A 17,260-nucleotide genomic window follows, 5' to 3' on the forward strand; every position below is an offset into this window, starting at 1 on the left:
TACAGTGATAAAGCACACAGTGATGTCACAGTGCAGGTATAATGAACACAGTGATGTCACAGTACTGAGATACAGCACACATTGATGTCATAGTACATGGATAATGTACACAGTGATGTCACAGTACAGTGATAAAGCACACAGTGATGTCAAAGTGCAAGGATAATGCACACAGTGATGTCACAGTACAGTGATAAAGCACACAGTGATGTCACAGTGCAGGTATAATGAACACAGTGATGTCACAGTACTGAGATACAGCACACATTGATGTCATAGTACATGGATAATGTACACAGTGATGTCACAGTACAGTGATAAAGCACACAGTGATGTCACAGTGCAGGTATAATGAACACAGTGATGTTACAGTACTGAGATACAGCACACATTGATGTCATAGTACATGGATAATGTACACAGTGATGTCACAGTACAGTGATATAGCACACAGTGATGTCACAGTACAAGGATAATGCACACAGTGATGTCACAGAACAGAGAAAGCGCACAGTGAAGTCTCAGCACTATGCTAATGTACACAGTAATGTCACAATACAGGGATAATGCACACAGTGACACTGCAGGGACAATGCGCAGAGGTAACTACAGTGGGGCAAAAAAGTATTTAGTCAGTCAGCAACAGTCCAAGTTCCACCACTTAAAAAGATGAGAGGCGTCTGTAATTTACATCATAGGTAGACCTCAACTATGGGAGACAAACTGAGAAAAAAAAATCCAGAAAATCACATTGTCTGTTTTTTTTTCATTTTATTTGCATATTATGGTGGAAAATAAGTATTTGGTCAGAAACAAGCAATCAAGATTTCTGGCTCTCACAGACCTGTAACTTCTTCTTTAAGAGTCTCCTCTTTCCTCCACTCATTACCTGTAGTAATGGCACCTGTTTAAACTTGTTATCAGTATAAAAAGACACCTGTGCACACCCTCAAACAGTCTGACTCCAAACTCCACTATGGTGAAGACCAAAGAGCTGTCAAAGGACACCAGAAACAAAATTGTAGCCCTGCACCAGGCTGGGAAGACTGAATCTGCAATAGCCAACCAGCTTGGAGTGAAGAAATCAACTGTGGGAGCAATAATTAGAAAATGGAAGACATACAAGACCACTGATAATCTCCCTCGATCTGGTGCTCCACGCAAAATCCCACCCCGTGGGGTCAGAATGATCACAAGAACGGTGAGCAAAAATCCCAGAACCACGCGGGGGGACCTAGTGAATGAACTGCAGAGAGCTGGGACCAATGTAACAAGGCCTACCATAAGTAACACACTACGCCACCATGGACTCAGATCCTGCAGTGCCAGACGTGTCCCACTGCTTAAGCCTGTACATGTCCGGGCCCGTCTGAAGTTTGCTAGAGAGCATTTGGATGATCCAGAGGAGTTTTGGGAGAATGTCCTATGGTCTGATGAAACCAAACTGGAACTGTTTGGTAGAAACACAACTTGTCGTGTTTTGAGGAAAAAGAATACTGAGTTGCATCCATCAAACACCATACCTACTGTAAAGCATGGTGGTGGAAACATCATGCTTTGGGGCTGTTTCTCTACAAAGGGGCCAGGACGACTGATCCGGGTACATGAAAGAATGAATGGGGCCATGTATCGTGAGATTTTGAGTGCAAACCTCCTTCCATCAGCAAGGGCATTGAAGATGAAACGTGGCTGGGTCTTTCAACATGAGAATGATCCAAAGCACACCGCCAGGGCAACGAAGGAGTGGCTTCGTAAGAAGCATTTCAAGGTCCTGGAGTGGCCTAGCCAGTCTCCAGATCTCAACCCTATAGAAAACCTTTGGAGGGAGTTGAAAGTCCGTGTTGCCAAGCGAAAAGCCCAAAACATCACTGCTCTAGAGGAGATCTGCATGGAGGAATGGGCCAACATACCAACAACAGTGTGTGGCAACCTTGTGAAGACTTACAGAAAACGTTTGACCTCTGTCATTGCCAACAAAGGATATATCACAAAGTATTGAGATGAAATTTTGTTTCTGACCAAATACTTATTTTCCACCATAATATGCAAATAAAATGAAAAAAAAACAGACAATGTGATTTTCTGGATTTTTTTTTCTCAGTTTGTCTCCCATAGTTGAGGTCTACCTATGATGTAAATTACAGACGCCTCTCATCTTTTTAAGTGGTGGAACTTGCACTATTGCTGACTGACTAAATACTTTTTTGCCCCAATGTATGTGACTTCATAGTAAAACAGTAAGGCTGGGGTCACACTAACCGACGCAAAATACGGTCAGTATTTTACATGCGTAATACGGATGACAGACCCCTAAACAGTGCTCTGTATGTCATCCGTAATCAAGGTGTGGTCGTGTATTTTGCACATGTCAGCATCCGTATGTAATCCGTATGGCATCCGTATGGTGAGATTTTCTCGCAGGCTTGCAAAATGGACATATAATGGAGCCCTATGACAGGGTTTATAACAGAAACCAAAGAATAGATATAGACACATAGAAGGCATATATATATATATGTATTCTATGTGTAAATATCTATTCTTTCGTTTCTTTATTAAACCTGTCAGTGTGAGTTTACTGTATAGGCACTGAATTGCCGGCTTTGCTAAAAGACACCGGGTGCGTATTGCTCGCAGGTCACATGTGTGTTCCGTGTGTAATCCGTATTTTTTGCGCACCCATAGACTTGCATTGGCGTATTACGGGCGTAGTACGCTGACAATCGCAGCATGCTGCGATTGGCACGGACCGTAGAATACGGATGAGAAATACGGCTGGTGCGAGGGACCCCATAGAGAATCATTGGTCCGTGTCTAAAGCGTGCTTTTAGCGCCTCTCACTCTCCCGTATTCCTCGCCAGTGTGACCCCGGCCTAACACCTAGAGTGGGATCACATTCAATTTTCATCACACCCTTTTATATTTCACAGACATTGAGATGTGCACCTCACCATTTGTAGAGCCGGGCTCTTTTAATTCCCGGGACCCAAAACAGATGTTATGCCTGCGGCCCTGGTGGTTACACCCAAAGATGCACAGTGTCCCAATAGGCCTATAATCCAGACCTTGCATGCACCGCTGCCCCCTATATGAGCCCTAACTAGAGTTGTTCTGGTTACTCAGAGCAATAACATGGAACATCTGACGGTCCAGAACATCTAGTGATCCAGAATCCTACATATCGACTGCATCCTAATAAAAACACAATGTACTTTCATGCGAGTAAACAGCATAATGCAATCAATACGGGCGCACGGGGCGGTGGCAGTAAACGCGGCCTCTCGTAATCTATACCGTTTTTAATTGCTTTATCATCCTCGCTAATATTAAGGCAATTTCTCATCTGGTAAGTAGCTTACAAGAAAATCAATGGCCGCTCCTTGTAATCCCTTTATTGGCTTAGGACGTGTTTCAATGGGGAAATCGCCATCACATTTACATTCACAAAACCGTCTTCAGCGCCAGGAGGAGCGGTCGGACCTTAAAAAATATCAAATCATACGCGGCGGATTGAGTCCGAGGCAATTCAGATGCATAGAAATAATCTTGCATCTGCCGGTAATAGACTTTCTAATCGAGTTTTGTCGGAGGGGCTGATAAATGAAGTTACCATAGGAACTGCAATATAACAGATTTACCGGCTGGAGGAATCTGAGGGAGAAGCGTTTCATGGGTGGAGAATTCCAGATTTCTGTGTCTGCAGTGTATGATGGTCTTATACAGAAATGGCATCAGTAATGCCGGCAGGGGCCGGGCATCGGAGGTGAGAATGATGTCAGTAGGTCATCAGATGCCGCAGATCCGGAAAACTTTACTGACGTCATGGGCATGAGAGAGGTCTGCGTGTCTTATGTGTGACTCTCACATCCATGTAACCCACTATATGACTATTTGACCGCGAAAGCTTCCAAAATCTTGCAAATGTTCAATTCGGGGAAGGGAGAAGATGCAGATGATGAGCAGTAGTAGTTGTAGTTTGAAAGAAATGTTCTTTATTGGTTTTTTTTTTGTGGTTGCCAAGCTTTATACTGCTAAGCAGCCACTTATGTAGTCAGAACCCCTGCGCGTCTGTTATGTGGTTTGATCCACAATGGTTCAGGATGATGTCGTGTCTTGAGGAACGGACCACTGCAAATAGATTGGGGATTCTGACTACGCTTAGAAAAGTGACTTTAGATGAAGGCAAAAAAAACAAAATACAAAGGACACCTACTGTATTATACACCCAGGGACTGAACCTAAAATGAAATTAAAGGAAACATCCAACCTTCTACAGAGTTTTGGGTGAATTCAAGAGGGTTGGGACCATAGGAATACAACAGGGTCTCAATTCTCAAGCCCCATTTAAGGTTACGTTTTACACGTCACAAAGTTTTTAGTGATTGTTGTGTATTTACAACACTATAGTAAAGTGTCTAAACTGAAAAAATACAAATAGTGATATATCTACTATCCAGCATAAAGAAATAAGTTTACCTGTGTCCTGTGATGGGCTCACACTGTAGCTATCACTTTCCTTGTCTACTGATCCGGTTGCTCTTGGTGTTGGCAGCCTCCAGTCTGTTGTTAGCGTGTGTGCAGATATGGTGGGGTGGGGTCTGTTAAGTGTCCACTGACTTGCGTATCTATTGCGGGCTGCTGGACCAGCTTTAGCGTTTTTCCTAGTGGTTGGATCTGTAAGAAAGAAAAAGTGGTAAAAAAGGGATGAAAATAAAGGAAGGAAGTGGCAATGAAAAGACTGACGCACCATAACTCATCTACTAGTGACGGGGCCAACACCTTTCTTACAGGTTTCACTCTTACATGCAGGGTTTGTGGATATTATAGAAATGTTACCCCTTCACTTGAACCCCTCTTATTAAGGCAAAGAGCAACTAAAACGATTCGACTGCCACAACAGGCTGGACATAGAACGGTGCCATGATGTAACACCAAATTTGACCTGTAGCGGCCACTGTAGGGGAAATTTGTAGCTTCTACAATTTTCTCCATTTAACATGTTGAATCATTCCCTTTAAGAAAGTTACTTTACCTGTAAATACCTTGGGTTGCAGTATATATTATACATATAAAGAATTCTCACAGCCACCTGATAGCTCTGACTTCGTATCTCCCAGCTGCTGATTCAGTTTCTGCTATGGTTTGTAGTAGTACTGGCTATCTAATAGCTCTGAGTTCACATCACCTAGCATGCTGGTTTAGTGTCTCTGGGGCATAGTATCTGTTTGGTGCACTGGCTCTGACTTCACACCTTCCAGTATCCACCTGCTGCTTCAGTACCTGCTTTGGTGCATACAAGTACTGGCTACCTCTGATTTCACATCTGCCAACATCCTTCTACTGACTCAGTGTCTCTGCTTTTGGGCACTATAATAATACTGGCTATTTAATAGCTCTAAATTCACATCTCCTTGCCTGCGCATGCTCGTTCAGCGTCTCTGCTCTGTTGCATTGTAGTACTGGCTATGCAACAGCTCTGACAGCACCTCTTGCTGATTCAGTGTCTCAAATTTTGTACATTATATTCACTAAAGGGTTGAAACAAAAGCGCAATAGGGTCTTATCCGGGTAAAATGTACAATTACTGAAAGTATTATACTCACCTTCTCAAAGAGAAAGTAAAGCCTGCATAGTAAGTCAGCCTGCTGCACGTCCAACGGTCCACAGCGGAACCGCACCACAGTTCAATAAGGAATAAATTCTTGGACTTTAAGTGCGCTGCCAGACAGATTCAATAACCACACAAGGTTAAAAAAAATCAACCCCTGAAGAAGAAGCGTTATGCTTCGAAACGCGTAGGGATTAAAGGGTTAACTTTTTTAACCTTGTGTGGTTATTGAATCTGTCTGGCAGCGCACTTAAAGTCCAAGAATTTATTCCTTATTGAAATTTTGTACATTATAACACTGCTTATCTAATAGCTCTGAATTCACACCTCCCGGCATCTTCCTGCTGGTTCAGAGTCCCTGCTTTGATGCAGTTTAGTACTGGCTATCTAGTAGCTCTGATTTCACATCTTCCATCACTGCTGGTTCGGTGTCGTTGTTTTATTGGCTATCTAGTAGCTTGGATTTCACTTCTCCCAGCACCAACCTATCGGCTCAGTGTCTGTGCGTTAGTGATGTTAGTACAAGCATTGTCCTGCTAGTTCAGTGTCTGCTTTAGTGCATACTAGTACTGGCCAACTCTGACTTCCCATCTGCCAGCAGCTTTCTACTGCTTCAGTGCACTATAATACTGGCTATCTAATAGCTCTAACTCCACATCTCTCTGCATGCTCATTGCTTGCTCTCTACATAGTTGCATTGTAGTACTGGCTATTTCACAGCTCTGATTGAACATCTCCAATTCCCACCGCTTGCAATAGTGGATGTGATTACACCATACTACATGGGGGACACTAAGGCATCATACTATGGGGAATGTACGGTGGGAGGCATCATATCATATATGGTGTGACTTTGGGGGCAACATATTGTGTGTAGGTGAGTGTAGGGTGGATAATGGGGGCATCATACTTTGTGTAGGAGACACTGGGGGCATCATATTGTGGAGACATGTATTGTGAGGGGCTGTGACGGCATCACATTTTGTTGAAGACTGTGGAGACAACATACTGTGCATTTTGTGGACTGTGGGGGGCATCATACTGTGTGTGCGGCAGGAAATGTACTGTGCGGCTGTGGGGGCATCATGCTGTGTTGAGGAAAACTGTGAGGACATCATACCATGCATGTTCGGGACTTTGCGGGGGCATCATACTGTGTGTGGGGACAGTTATTTTGGCTAAAGGTTGTGCAACCAAGTATTAGGCTGAGGGTGCCAATACTTTTGTCTGGCCCATTTTTGGAGTTTTGTGTGAAATGATCAATGTTTTGCTTTTTGCTTCATTCTCTTTTGTGTTTTTTTTCATTTAAGACAAATTAAATGTAGATAATAATACCAAAGAATTTGTGTTTGCAATAATTTTCAGGAAGAAACTGAGTATTATCTGACAAAATTGCAGGGGTGTCAATACTTTTGGCCACAACTGTAAAAGAGTAGTACAGGTTAGGGAATTACCGCGGCATGTTACGCAGTATGTGCCCGGGCCCCTCTTTCTTATTTTTCTAAGTTGGGAAATCTGGTAATACATCTAATGTTAGCAAAAGGCAATGTACACTTATCTGATGGAAAAAAAAATGTGATTTCCCAAAATGAATTTTACCATATCATACTATATTATACAGTGTGTGGTAGATTGACTCACATGGCTGCACATAGAGGTAGAAACAGGATCACTGTCTATTTAAATCTTCCACTTTTTTATTAAAAATCCTGTGCAAACCAGTGCAACATTAGCAAAACAAACCTAACAGGAAAACAAAACATAATGCATGGCACAGTCCTTGTTGCTGCAGGAACCCGCCCGCTTCAGGAACAAACAACAAAAGGTTCAACTTCCTTTAACATGAAAACACAGCTCCAGAGCTTGCAACTCCAGGCCCACCCCCACTCTGAATGCTCTAGAAGGCTGGGTATTTATCCTCTTCGCTCCTGCCATGCTACAGCTGTTCAATCAACCTAGCACTAAATATGGCTGATTAACTCCTTTCAGCACTTGTTATGCTGGAGCATTTGCCAGGTTGCTATCACTGAAGACAATACCCTCAGTGAAACATACCTCCCCTCCAGGACTTTGCCAGTGACTGTGGCACGTAAAAGTTTGGGCAACCCTGGTAAAAATTACTGTTATTGTGAACAGTTAAGCAAATTAAAGATGAAATTATCTCTAAAAGACCTAAAGTTAAAGCTGACACTTTTCCTTTGTATTTTAGGCAAACCTATTTGTATATATGGATATATATATGAATAATCTTTTCCATTTTTAAAATTACAAAAAGGAAAATGGGCCTATGCAATAGTTTGGGCACCCTGCATGGTGGCTACCTATTAACACCCCCTTTTGAATGTACCACAGTTTGTAAATGATTTTTGCAGATAGCCAATAGTCTTTCTATTCTTGTCTAAAAGATTCTCATCCATTCTTCCATGGAGAATTCTTCCAGTTCTGAGAGATTCCTGGGCCGTCTTCCATCCTCTGCTGTTTTGAGGTCTAGACACAGATTTTCAATGATGTTCGGATCAGGGAACTAAGAGGGCCATTGTAAAACCTTCTATTGTGGATTTTGCCCTATGCTTAGGATCATTATCCATTTGTAGAAGCCATCCTCCTTTCATCTTCAGTTTTTTACAGATGATGTTATGTTTGCATCAAGAAACTGTTGAAATTTCATAAAATCCATTCTTTCCTCTACCGCCAAAATGTTCCCAATGCCATTGGCTGTGACACAACCCCAAAGCATGATTGATTCACCCCCATGGTTAATGGTTAAAGATGTTCTTTTCTTGAAATTCTGTGCCCTTTTTCTTTCACAAATACCTTTGATCATTGTGACCAAATAGAATCAGAGTTGGAATGGACCTCCTGGGCCATCTGGTCCAACCTCCTGCTCAAAGCAGGATTCTCTAAATCATCCCAGACAGATATCTGTCCAGCCTCTGTTTGAAGACTTCCATTGAAGGAGAACTCACCACCTCATGTGGCAGCCTGTTCCACTCATTAATCACTCTAACTGTCAAAAAGTTTTTTCTAATATCTAATCTGTGTCTCCTCCCATTCTGTTTCATCCCATTGCTTCTAGCCTTTCCTTGTGCAAATGAGAATAAAGATGATCCTTCTGCAATGTGACAGCCCTTGAGATATTTGTAGACAGTTATTAAGTCTCCTCTCAGTCTTCTCTTTTGCAGGCTAAACATTCCCAAATCCTTCCACCTTTCCTCATAAGACAGGGTTTGCAGACCGGTCACCATTCTGGTCGCTCTTTTCTGAACTTGCTCCAGTTTGTTGTCTTTTTTAAAATGTGGCGCCCAAAACTGGACACAGTATTCCAGATGAGGTCTGACCAAAGAGGAGTAGAGGGCAATAATGACTTCACGTGATCTAGACTGTATGCTTCTGTTAATACATCCTAGATTTGCATTTGCCTTTTTTGCTGCTGCATCACACTGTTGACTCATATTCAGTCTGTGATCTATTAGTATAACCAAGTGTTTTTCACATATGCTGTTGCTTAGCCCTATTCCTCCCATTCTGTATATGCTTTTTTCATTTTTATTGCCCAGATGTAGTACTTTGCATTTCTCCCTGTTAAAAACCATTCTGTTAGTTGCTGCCCACTTCTCCAGTTTATTTAAAACTTTTTGAATCCTCTCTCTTCTCTAGTATTAGCTATCCCTCCTAGCTTTGTGTCATCAGCAAATTTAATCAGTTTACCCTCAATTCCTTCATCTAAATCGTTGATAAAGATGTTGAACAATACAGGGCCCAGGACAGAGCCCTGTGGTACCTCACTTGAGACATTCTTCCAACTGGATGTGAAGCCATTTACAACCACTCTTTGGGTCCGATCACTAAGCCAGTTATGAATCCACCTAACAGTTGCCTTGTCCATTCCATACTTAGACATTTTTTCAATAAGGATTGTGTGAGATACTTTGTCAAATGCTTTGCTGAAGTCAAGATATACTATATCTACAGCATTTCCCTGATCCACCCAATCAGTGATTCTGTCATAGAAGGAAATTAAGTTAGTCTGACATGACTTATTAGTTACAAACCCATGCTGACTCTTGTTTAATCACTTCATTCTTATCCAGGTACTGACATACATGTTGTTTAATAATTTGTTCAAAGATCTTTCCTGGTATAGAAGTCAGACTCACCGGCCTATAGTTGCCTGGGTCCACCTTCTTCCCCTTTTTGAAGATAGGAACATTTGCTCTTCTCCAGTCTTCTGGGACTTCTCCTGTTCTCCACGAATTTTCAAAGATTATGGAGAGCGGTTCAAAAATTTCTTCTGCTATGTCCTTCAATACTCTGGGGTGTAATTCATCTGGACCTGGAGACTTGAATTCATTTAGGTTAGCTAAGTGTTTTCTCACTATATTTCTGTTTATAGATATCCAGGATTCTTCTATTCCCTTAATAGGACAGTGAAGAATAGTTGATGTTACATTTCCTTTCTGAGAGAAAACAGATGCAAAATAGGAATTTAAAAGTTCAGCCTTCTCAACATCCTGTCTTACCATTTCATCATTTTCATCCTGTAAAAATCCTATAGCATCTTTGACTTTTCTTTTACTTTTGACATATCCCCAAAATCCTTTATTATTGCTTTTGATGTCTCTTGCAAGCCTCAATTCATTGTCAGCTTTAGATAATCTGAATTGTGCCCTGCAGGTTCTGCAGACAGCATTATATTCTTTAGATATGCCTCCCTCTTTCCATTTGATAAACATTTCTTTCTTCCTTTTTAGCATGTGCTTAAGTTCCGTGTTCATCCATCCTGGTTTCCTTAAATGCTTCCTATTCTTCCCTTTTTTCGGAATTGTTAACGATTGTGCTTTGAGAATTTCATTTTTCAAGATTTCCCATCCTTCCTGGACATTTTTGTCCTTAAGAATATCCAGCCATTGGATCCCTCCAATTCTCTTTCTGAATCCCTTAAAATCTGCCTTTCTGAATCTAACCTTGACGTCTAAGTCTTCACAGGTCTTCCTCCTCTAGTTATCCAAAATTCTAAAATAGCATGGTCGCTACCTCCTAGGGTCCCAGCCACTGTTACCTCCTCAACCATTTCCTCCCTGTTTATAAGGATTAGATCCAAGGTAGCAGTTCCCCTTGTTTTCTCCCTTACCTTTTGGAAGATAAAGTTGTCATCAAGAGAGGATAAGAATTTCCTTGACTTGTTAGTTTTGCTTGAGAGCGATTCCCAACAAATGTCTGGATAGTTGAAATCTCCCATGACAACTATGTCATATTTCTTGGAGAACTAGGCCATTTGATGCATAAAGAGTTCATCCATATCTTCAGCTTGCACAGGCGGCCTGTAATAAATGCCTACAATGGTGTCCTTTCCATTGTCTTGTCCTTGTATTCTTACCCAAACAGTTTCCACAGAACTCCCAGTCTCTGAAGCTTCAATCTCTGTGCAGATATACGCGTTTCTAACATATAATGCGACACCTCCTCCTTTTTATAAAGTCTGTTTCTTGCAAATAAGTTGTATCCTTCTAGTCTTGTATTCCAATCATGTGTATTGTCCCACCAAGTTTCAGTGATTCCAATGACATCATATTTCTTTTCCTGTGTTAGTAGTTCCAATTCTCCTTGTTTGTTGCCCATGCTTTGTGCATTAGTATAGAAACATTTTAGTTTGTGATTGGTTTCTCTTTCTCCAATATTTTTATTAGATTCTTTTGTCTTTTTTCTTCCTTTCCACTTCTAATAGCAGAGTTCTCAATAGCATTTGTCAGGTGTATGGCTTTTTCTGGCCTTTTGCTTCCCTTCCCACGTTGTTCTAGTTTAAAGCCCTCCTTACAAGTGTAGCAAGGCGACTTCCAAATACATGCTTTCCAGTCTTTGTAAGGTGCACCCCATCTCTAGCAAGTAGTCCATCGTATAAGTAGTTCACTCCGTGATCCAGAAATCCAAATCGTTGCTGACGGCACCATCGACGTAGCCAGTTGTTCACCTGCAGAATCTTTTTCCACCTCCTTGTTCCATGGCCATCCACTGGGAGGATGGAAGAGAAGACCACCTGCGCTCCCAGTTCTTTCACTTTCTTGCCTAAGTCTTCAAAGTCTCTGCAGATGGTTTCCAGGTCGTTTCTTGCGGTGTCATTTGTCCCCACATGTAGTAGCAGGAATGGGTAGTCATCTGTAGGTCTGAAGAGTCCTGATATCCTGTCAGACACATCTTTAATTTTTTCACCTGGAAGACAGCACATTTCTCTTGAAGTTATATCCGGTCTGCAGATAGCGGCCTCAGTTCCTCTCAACAGGGAATCCCCCATGACCACCACTCTCCGTTTCTTCTTCACAACATTTTTCTTTCTCCATCCAGGAGGACTCTGAGGGCGTACAAGGTTGCTGTTTGTGGGCAAAGTCTTATCCTGATGTATTTCTTCATCGTTTTCCTGCGTGAGAGCCTGGTACTGGTTCCTGAGCAGTATGGGTGCTGACTGCCTCCTGATCCTCCTGCTTCTCTGGGTCACATGTCTCCATTCCTCTGTTTCTTCAGGTGCACTTCGAATTTCTTCTCTTTCTGTAACATGAAGAGATAATTCTGCTCTGTCCAAGAACTCTTCACCTTCCTTAATGATCTTCAACGTAGCTAACCTCTCTTCGAGATTTTGCAACTTTTCCTCCAACAGGGACACAAGCTTGCATTTGTGGCATGTGAAGTTTGGCTTTTCCACTGGTAAGTCTGTGAACATGTAGCAAGAAATGCAGCTCACCAAATGGCTCCTGGCCTCTTCCATATTGTTATAGTTAGAGATTTCAAAGCAATGAAAAATGAGCCAACATATCGGCGCGCGGTTTACCGATTTCCTCTTTTCAGCTGCAACGGCCAAAATCCAGTGATCGTTGAGCTCGCAGAGACTCTTTACTTTTCACAGAAGGCACTGGGAATATGCAAATTATCTCCTCAGGACTCTTCCCCTAGTTTAACCTCATAGATCCACAGGACTTGTGTTTTTTGCATACTTCTGATGCTGAATTTTATGATGATGATCCAGGAGAGGTTTTCTTGTGATGACTCTTCCATAAAGGCCATATTTGTGCACATGTCTCTCTAGCAATCCTACGAGCAGCTCTCACAGAAATTTAGCTTGGTCTTCCAGACCTTTTCTTGACTTCCATGTTCCTGTTACCTACCATATCCTAATTACGGTACCTTTCAAACTGAGGAAAGGGCAAATTGAAAACGCTTTCCTAGCTTCTTATCGCCTTTTCCTGGTTTGTGGTCCTCCACCATTTTCATTGTCATAGTGCTAGGCAGCTGCTTACAAGAACCCATGACTGCTATTTTTTTGGTACAAGGTTAGAGGGGGCTCTGTTTTTAAAAATCTGGGAAATTTGCATCACCTGGCCTTTCCTAATAATGATATTGAACAAGTCATAACCCTAACAGGCTAATTAAGGTCTGAAACCTTGGTCAAAGTTATCGCACCACACAAATCACCAAGGGTGCCTAAACTATTGCATCAGATCTTTTTACTTTTTGTAATTTTTAAAATGAAAAAAGGCCAATTTTTTTTTTTGTTCCTAAAATACAAAGGAAATGTGTCACCTTTAATTTTAGGCCTTTTACAGATCATTTCATCTTCAGCTTGCTTAACTGTTTACAATAACAGTAATATTAACCAGGGGTCCACAAACTTTTATATGCCTCTGTATGTGCAGCTAACCTGAGTGGTCAGGCCGATTCTAACAGGATACTAAATGCAGCTCTCGATATAAAGGGAGTTTAATAGCCGAAATTACAGATAGGTTAAAAATAGGTATAGGATAAGTTAAAAAAAAGTTTTAATTTTTTTTTTTTTCACTTATCAGGATCTCGGAAAGTTTGGTGACACCGACTATAGTTGTCATTACATCAACCTGATAGTCTTTCACCTAAATCTTCATTACCTACAGTATCTGTGCAGCAGCGCAGGTAATGCAGTCCCCGTAGTTACCGGCCGCCATATTTGTGGTCACCCAGCTTTACTAGAACGTAGAAATGACTCAGGCTATGTGCACACGTAGTTTTTAGTCTCTGCGGATTTTGTAGAGAAAACCGCAGGAAATCCGCAGGACAAAGTGCTGCGGTTTTTCTGCGGTTTATCTGCGGATTATCTGCGTTTTTTCCGCGGTTTTGCCCTGCGGTTTTACACCTCATAATGGATGAGGTGTAAAACCGCAGCGTTTCTGCACCAAACAATTGACATGCTGCGGATTGTAAACCGCAGCAAAACCGCGCGGAAAAAAACGCAGCATGTGCACAGCTTTTTTTTATTTCCATAGGAAATAAAGGTACTGTACAACGCAGCAGAATCTGCAGCGTTTCTGCAGAGCCAAAAACGCTGCGGAAATGCAGCAGAAACCGCAAAGTGTGCACATACCCTAAATAGAAAAAGAATGACTTATATTTTGCATTACATTCTACTTTCCAGGGCTGTCCTTAGAGAGTGTCACAATGCTTTATGATCCCATGCCCAGCTTTGCCTCAGGCTTATGGGTAATGACGCCATTTATTTATTTGTTTTTTACAAAATACGATTTAGAATTTAATAAACTAAACAATAAATAATCTCAAAGTCATTCCCTGGAGAGGCCAAGCATCACGACATCCACATCTGTGTCCGCGAGGCGTAGAGTCCGGATGTCAGATATATGTGCCGACAGCGCCGGAGTGTTCCCCTACACCGCGGCTTTCTCATCAGTCCTCCGCTCCCTTATGTCCTACTCTTTGCTCCGGCTCTCGGAGAATTCCCTCACGTCTGTAAATGTCAGGTCTGCCGCAGAGACGGCCGGTGTATTTTTAGCCTGGCTAGACAGCGCCGTCAGATATAATATGGCTTTTTACCCCAATTGCCCTATTATCCAACTGTGGTTCTTCGCACCCCGCTGTGGTATTCTTATGTCTCCTGAGAACAACCTTATACATAGTTTATGAAGTGGTTTTTTTTTTTTCTTTTTTAGCTGAAGGATTTTCTTCTCTAAAATAAATAACGAGCATCTAAAAATAGGGATTTAGGGCACAGAAGAGTCGATGCGAGAAAGATTTCTTTGCAAAATGGGAAGTGCAGCTCCGATTTTGAACATTTGATTAAGATTTTCAATGACTGTGAGTCATATACTTTGCTATTTTTAAGAAACCGATTTCCCGTTCTCTAGTCACAGCCAATGCTGCATACAGAATTGTAAAGTGTCTGCAATTGACAAGCTACTTGGAATAACCAGACATATTATAGATTCAATACTTTCAGGGATTTTTTTTTCCCCAAAAATAAAATGGGTGGTCTCATAATCACCCTTCTATATGCCCCATCTAATCCCCTCTATTAGTTAGAGCAGAGAGATACTAAGTAAGGGTGGTCTCTGCTCTGGAGGCCACGAGTTACATGGTTAACCAATCATTTAAATAGGAGTCATGCAATACTACATTCCAACTGTAGTGGCCACTGTGGGGAAAAAGTGTGGCCAGATGAAATAAAGCTAGAGCCGATCGTTTGGGTCGATGTTTTTACTAAAGGCATTAACCTTTAAAAAAACACCAATAAATTACATAGAATAGTGACCAATAATAGTTTGCTTTCCTTTATACTAAAAAATAACCGCAGGTATGTAAAGATGGAATATAATAGGGCGCGACATACCCCACGCAGTGGCCTTCTACAATCAACTAAGAAGAATGGCCTGTACAGTAGAGAGGGACCTATACGGTTCATCTCTACATATATTCACGAATGGCGCAACATGTGCACCATTTTACAAAAACACTGGCCTATTCTGGAGACAGATCCATCCTTGAGGACCGCCCTGGGGCACACCCCATCCATGATGCCATGCCGCTCAAGAAATTTGAGCGATTTATTGGTACGGAGTCACTATGTGCCTACCCCCAAGAACTTTTTTGGTTCCAATGGCCCGATTTGTGGATCTTTTACACTAGATTATGGCCCGATGCTATCGCATCGGGAGGATGCGATAGCATCACACCTCTTGCCATGTTAACCCTCAACACACACACTCCTCTCACCTTTCACCATCTCCACTCACTCTTTCACTCCACATACGACCCCTTCTCTCACTCCGTCTCTCATACTCACGCCGTCATCGCCGCTGCTCCACGATCCCCGACATCTTCTTCCGCCGGCGCCATCCTGGATCCAGACGTTGTCCACGCCGGCGACATGTTCTTGCGGCGACGCCATCTTGAGTATCGTGAAATCCTGCGATACTCAAGATGGCGTCGCCGGAAGAACATGTCGCCGGCGTGGACGACGACAGGATCCAAAATGGCGTCGGCGAAATCTCGCGAGTTTTTGCCGACGCCATTTTGGATCCCGACGTCGTCCTCGCCGGCGACATGTTCTTGCGGCGATGCCATCTTCAGTATCGCGGGATTTCGCCGATCCAAAATGGCGTCGCCGCAAGAACATGTCGCCGGCATGGAGGACGTCTGGATCCAGGATGGCGCCGGCGGAAGAAGATGTCGGGGATCGTGGATCAGCGGCGATGACGGCGTGAGTATGAGAGACGGAGTGAGAGAAAGGGTCGTATGTGGAGTGAAAGAGTGAGTGGACGTGAGTGGAGATGGTGAAAGGTGAGAGGAGTGTGTGTGTTGAGGGTTAACATGGAAAGAGGTGTGCGGTGACGTCACCGGTTACAACTGGACGGAAGTTGTTACAACCGGAAGCTGCTTAGGGCATTTATTATTATAGATGTGGACACTGCCTGGCTTGCGCCAATGTCTTGCGCTGTTCCACTTTCAGCTCCTCGGATGGTATAAGAGAGTATAAGATCAGACATCGGATTTCATGTGGTACGTCAAATGTTATCTATTACGCCACATGTCCGTGTCCTAAAATTTATGTTGGTCTCACCACCAGGGAGCTGAGGGTGCGAGTACGTGAACATGTGCGGGACATTGGTGCCTGCCATGTTTGTGTCCGATCCATTGGAGCTTAAAACCATTCCCCGACATTTTCGGGCGCACCACAACTGTGATGCGGGGCTGTTAAAAATTAGGGGTATTGATGCACTTCATATGGCTATAAGGGGGGTGACTATAAAAAAGTTCTCGGGCAAATGGAGTTGAAATGGATTGTCCAATTGGATACCATGAGCCCGAGAGGACTTAAAGAATTTCTGAGTTTCACCCCATTTTTATAAATCCCTATACAAATCTATATGAATTTCTACATAAGTCTATACAAGACCCCCTATTCCTGTGGGTAACTGCAGTGGTTCCTTTCTCCTTATGTTTGGTTTTGACATAAGAGGATGTATAACTGTATACCGACGTTTATTCTCGTGCTTTTTCCTTTTTATTGTGTCCGCATGACCCTGTATCTCCCATGCTTCTCACCAGTGGTTGTTTTTAATTTTATTTGTTTTTAAATTTTATTCATTGTTTCTTTATTTCTTTAGTTACTATTCAGTGAGTCCTTGTTTGGTTTTGGACTAGCCCTATATTGTGGATCTGACATGCCATCTTCTACAATCAAGCATTGTCACGGAATTCATCATATACTTGCCCAACTGTTGTCATGCTTTATCTATGCATACCTTTGTACATGTGGATATAGGCTTTTTTTATTATAGGTGTACTTATAACAAAATGTTCTATGGAAATCATTGTATGTTTATTCGATGAATGTTATGT

The 17,260-nt window shown here is 42.3% G+C and overlaps 1 protein-coding gene across 2 annotated transcripts in view; it reads right to left on the reverse strand.

Moving 5' to 3' along the window:
• The window catches only part of DSCAM (DS cell adhesion molecule), a 609,674-nt gene that overhangs the window by 28,241 nt on the left and 564,173 nt on the right, over positions 1 to 17,260 (reverse strand). For both annotated transcript variants that reach the window (XM_073584700.1, XM_073584699.1), the window contains exon 31: positions 4,477 to 4,674. In XM_073584700.1, the coding sequence (XP_073440801.1) occupies positions 4,477 to 4,674 (198 nt within the window). The remainder of the gene's footprint in view (positions 1 to 4,476; positions 4,675 to 17,260) is intronic.

Source organism: Dendrobates tinctorius, unplaced genomic scaffold (genome assembly GCF_039654945.1).
Source record: "Dendrobates tinctorius isolate UK_male_01 unplaced genomic scaffold, ASM3965494v1 ptg000084l, whole genome shotgun sequence".
Lineage (NCBI taxonomy): Eukaryota > Metazoa > Chordata > Amphibia > Anura > Dendrobatidae > Dendrobates > Dendrobates tinctorius.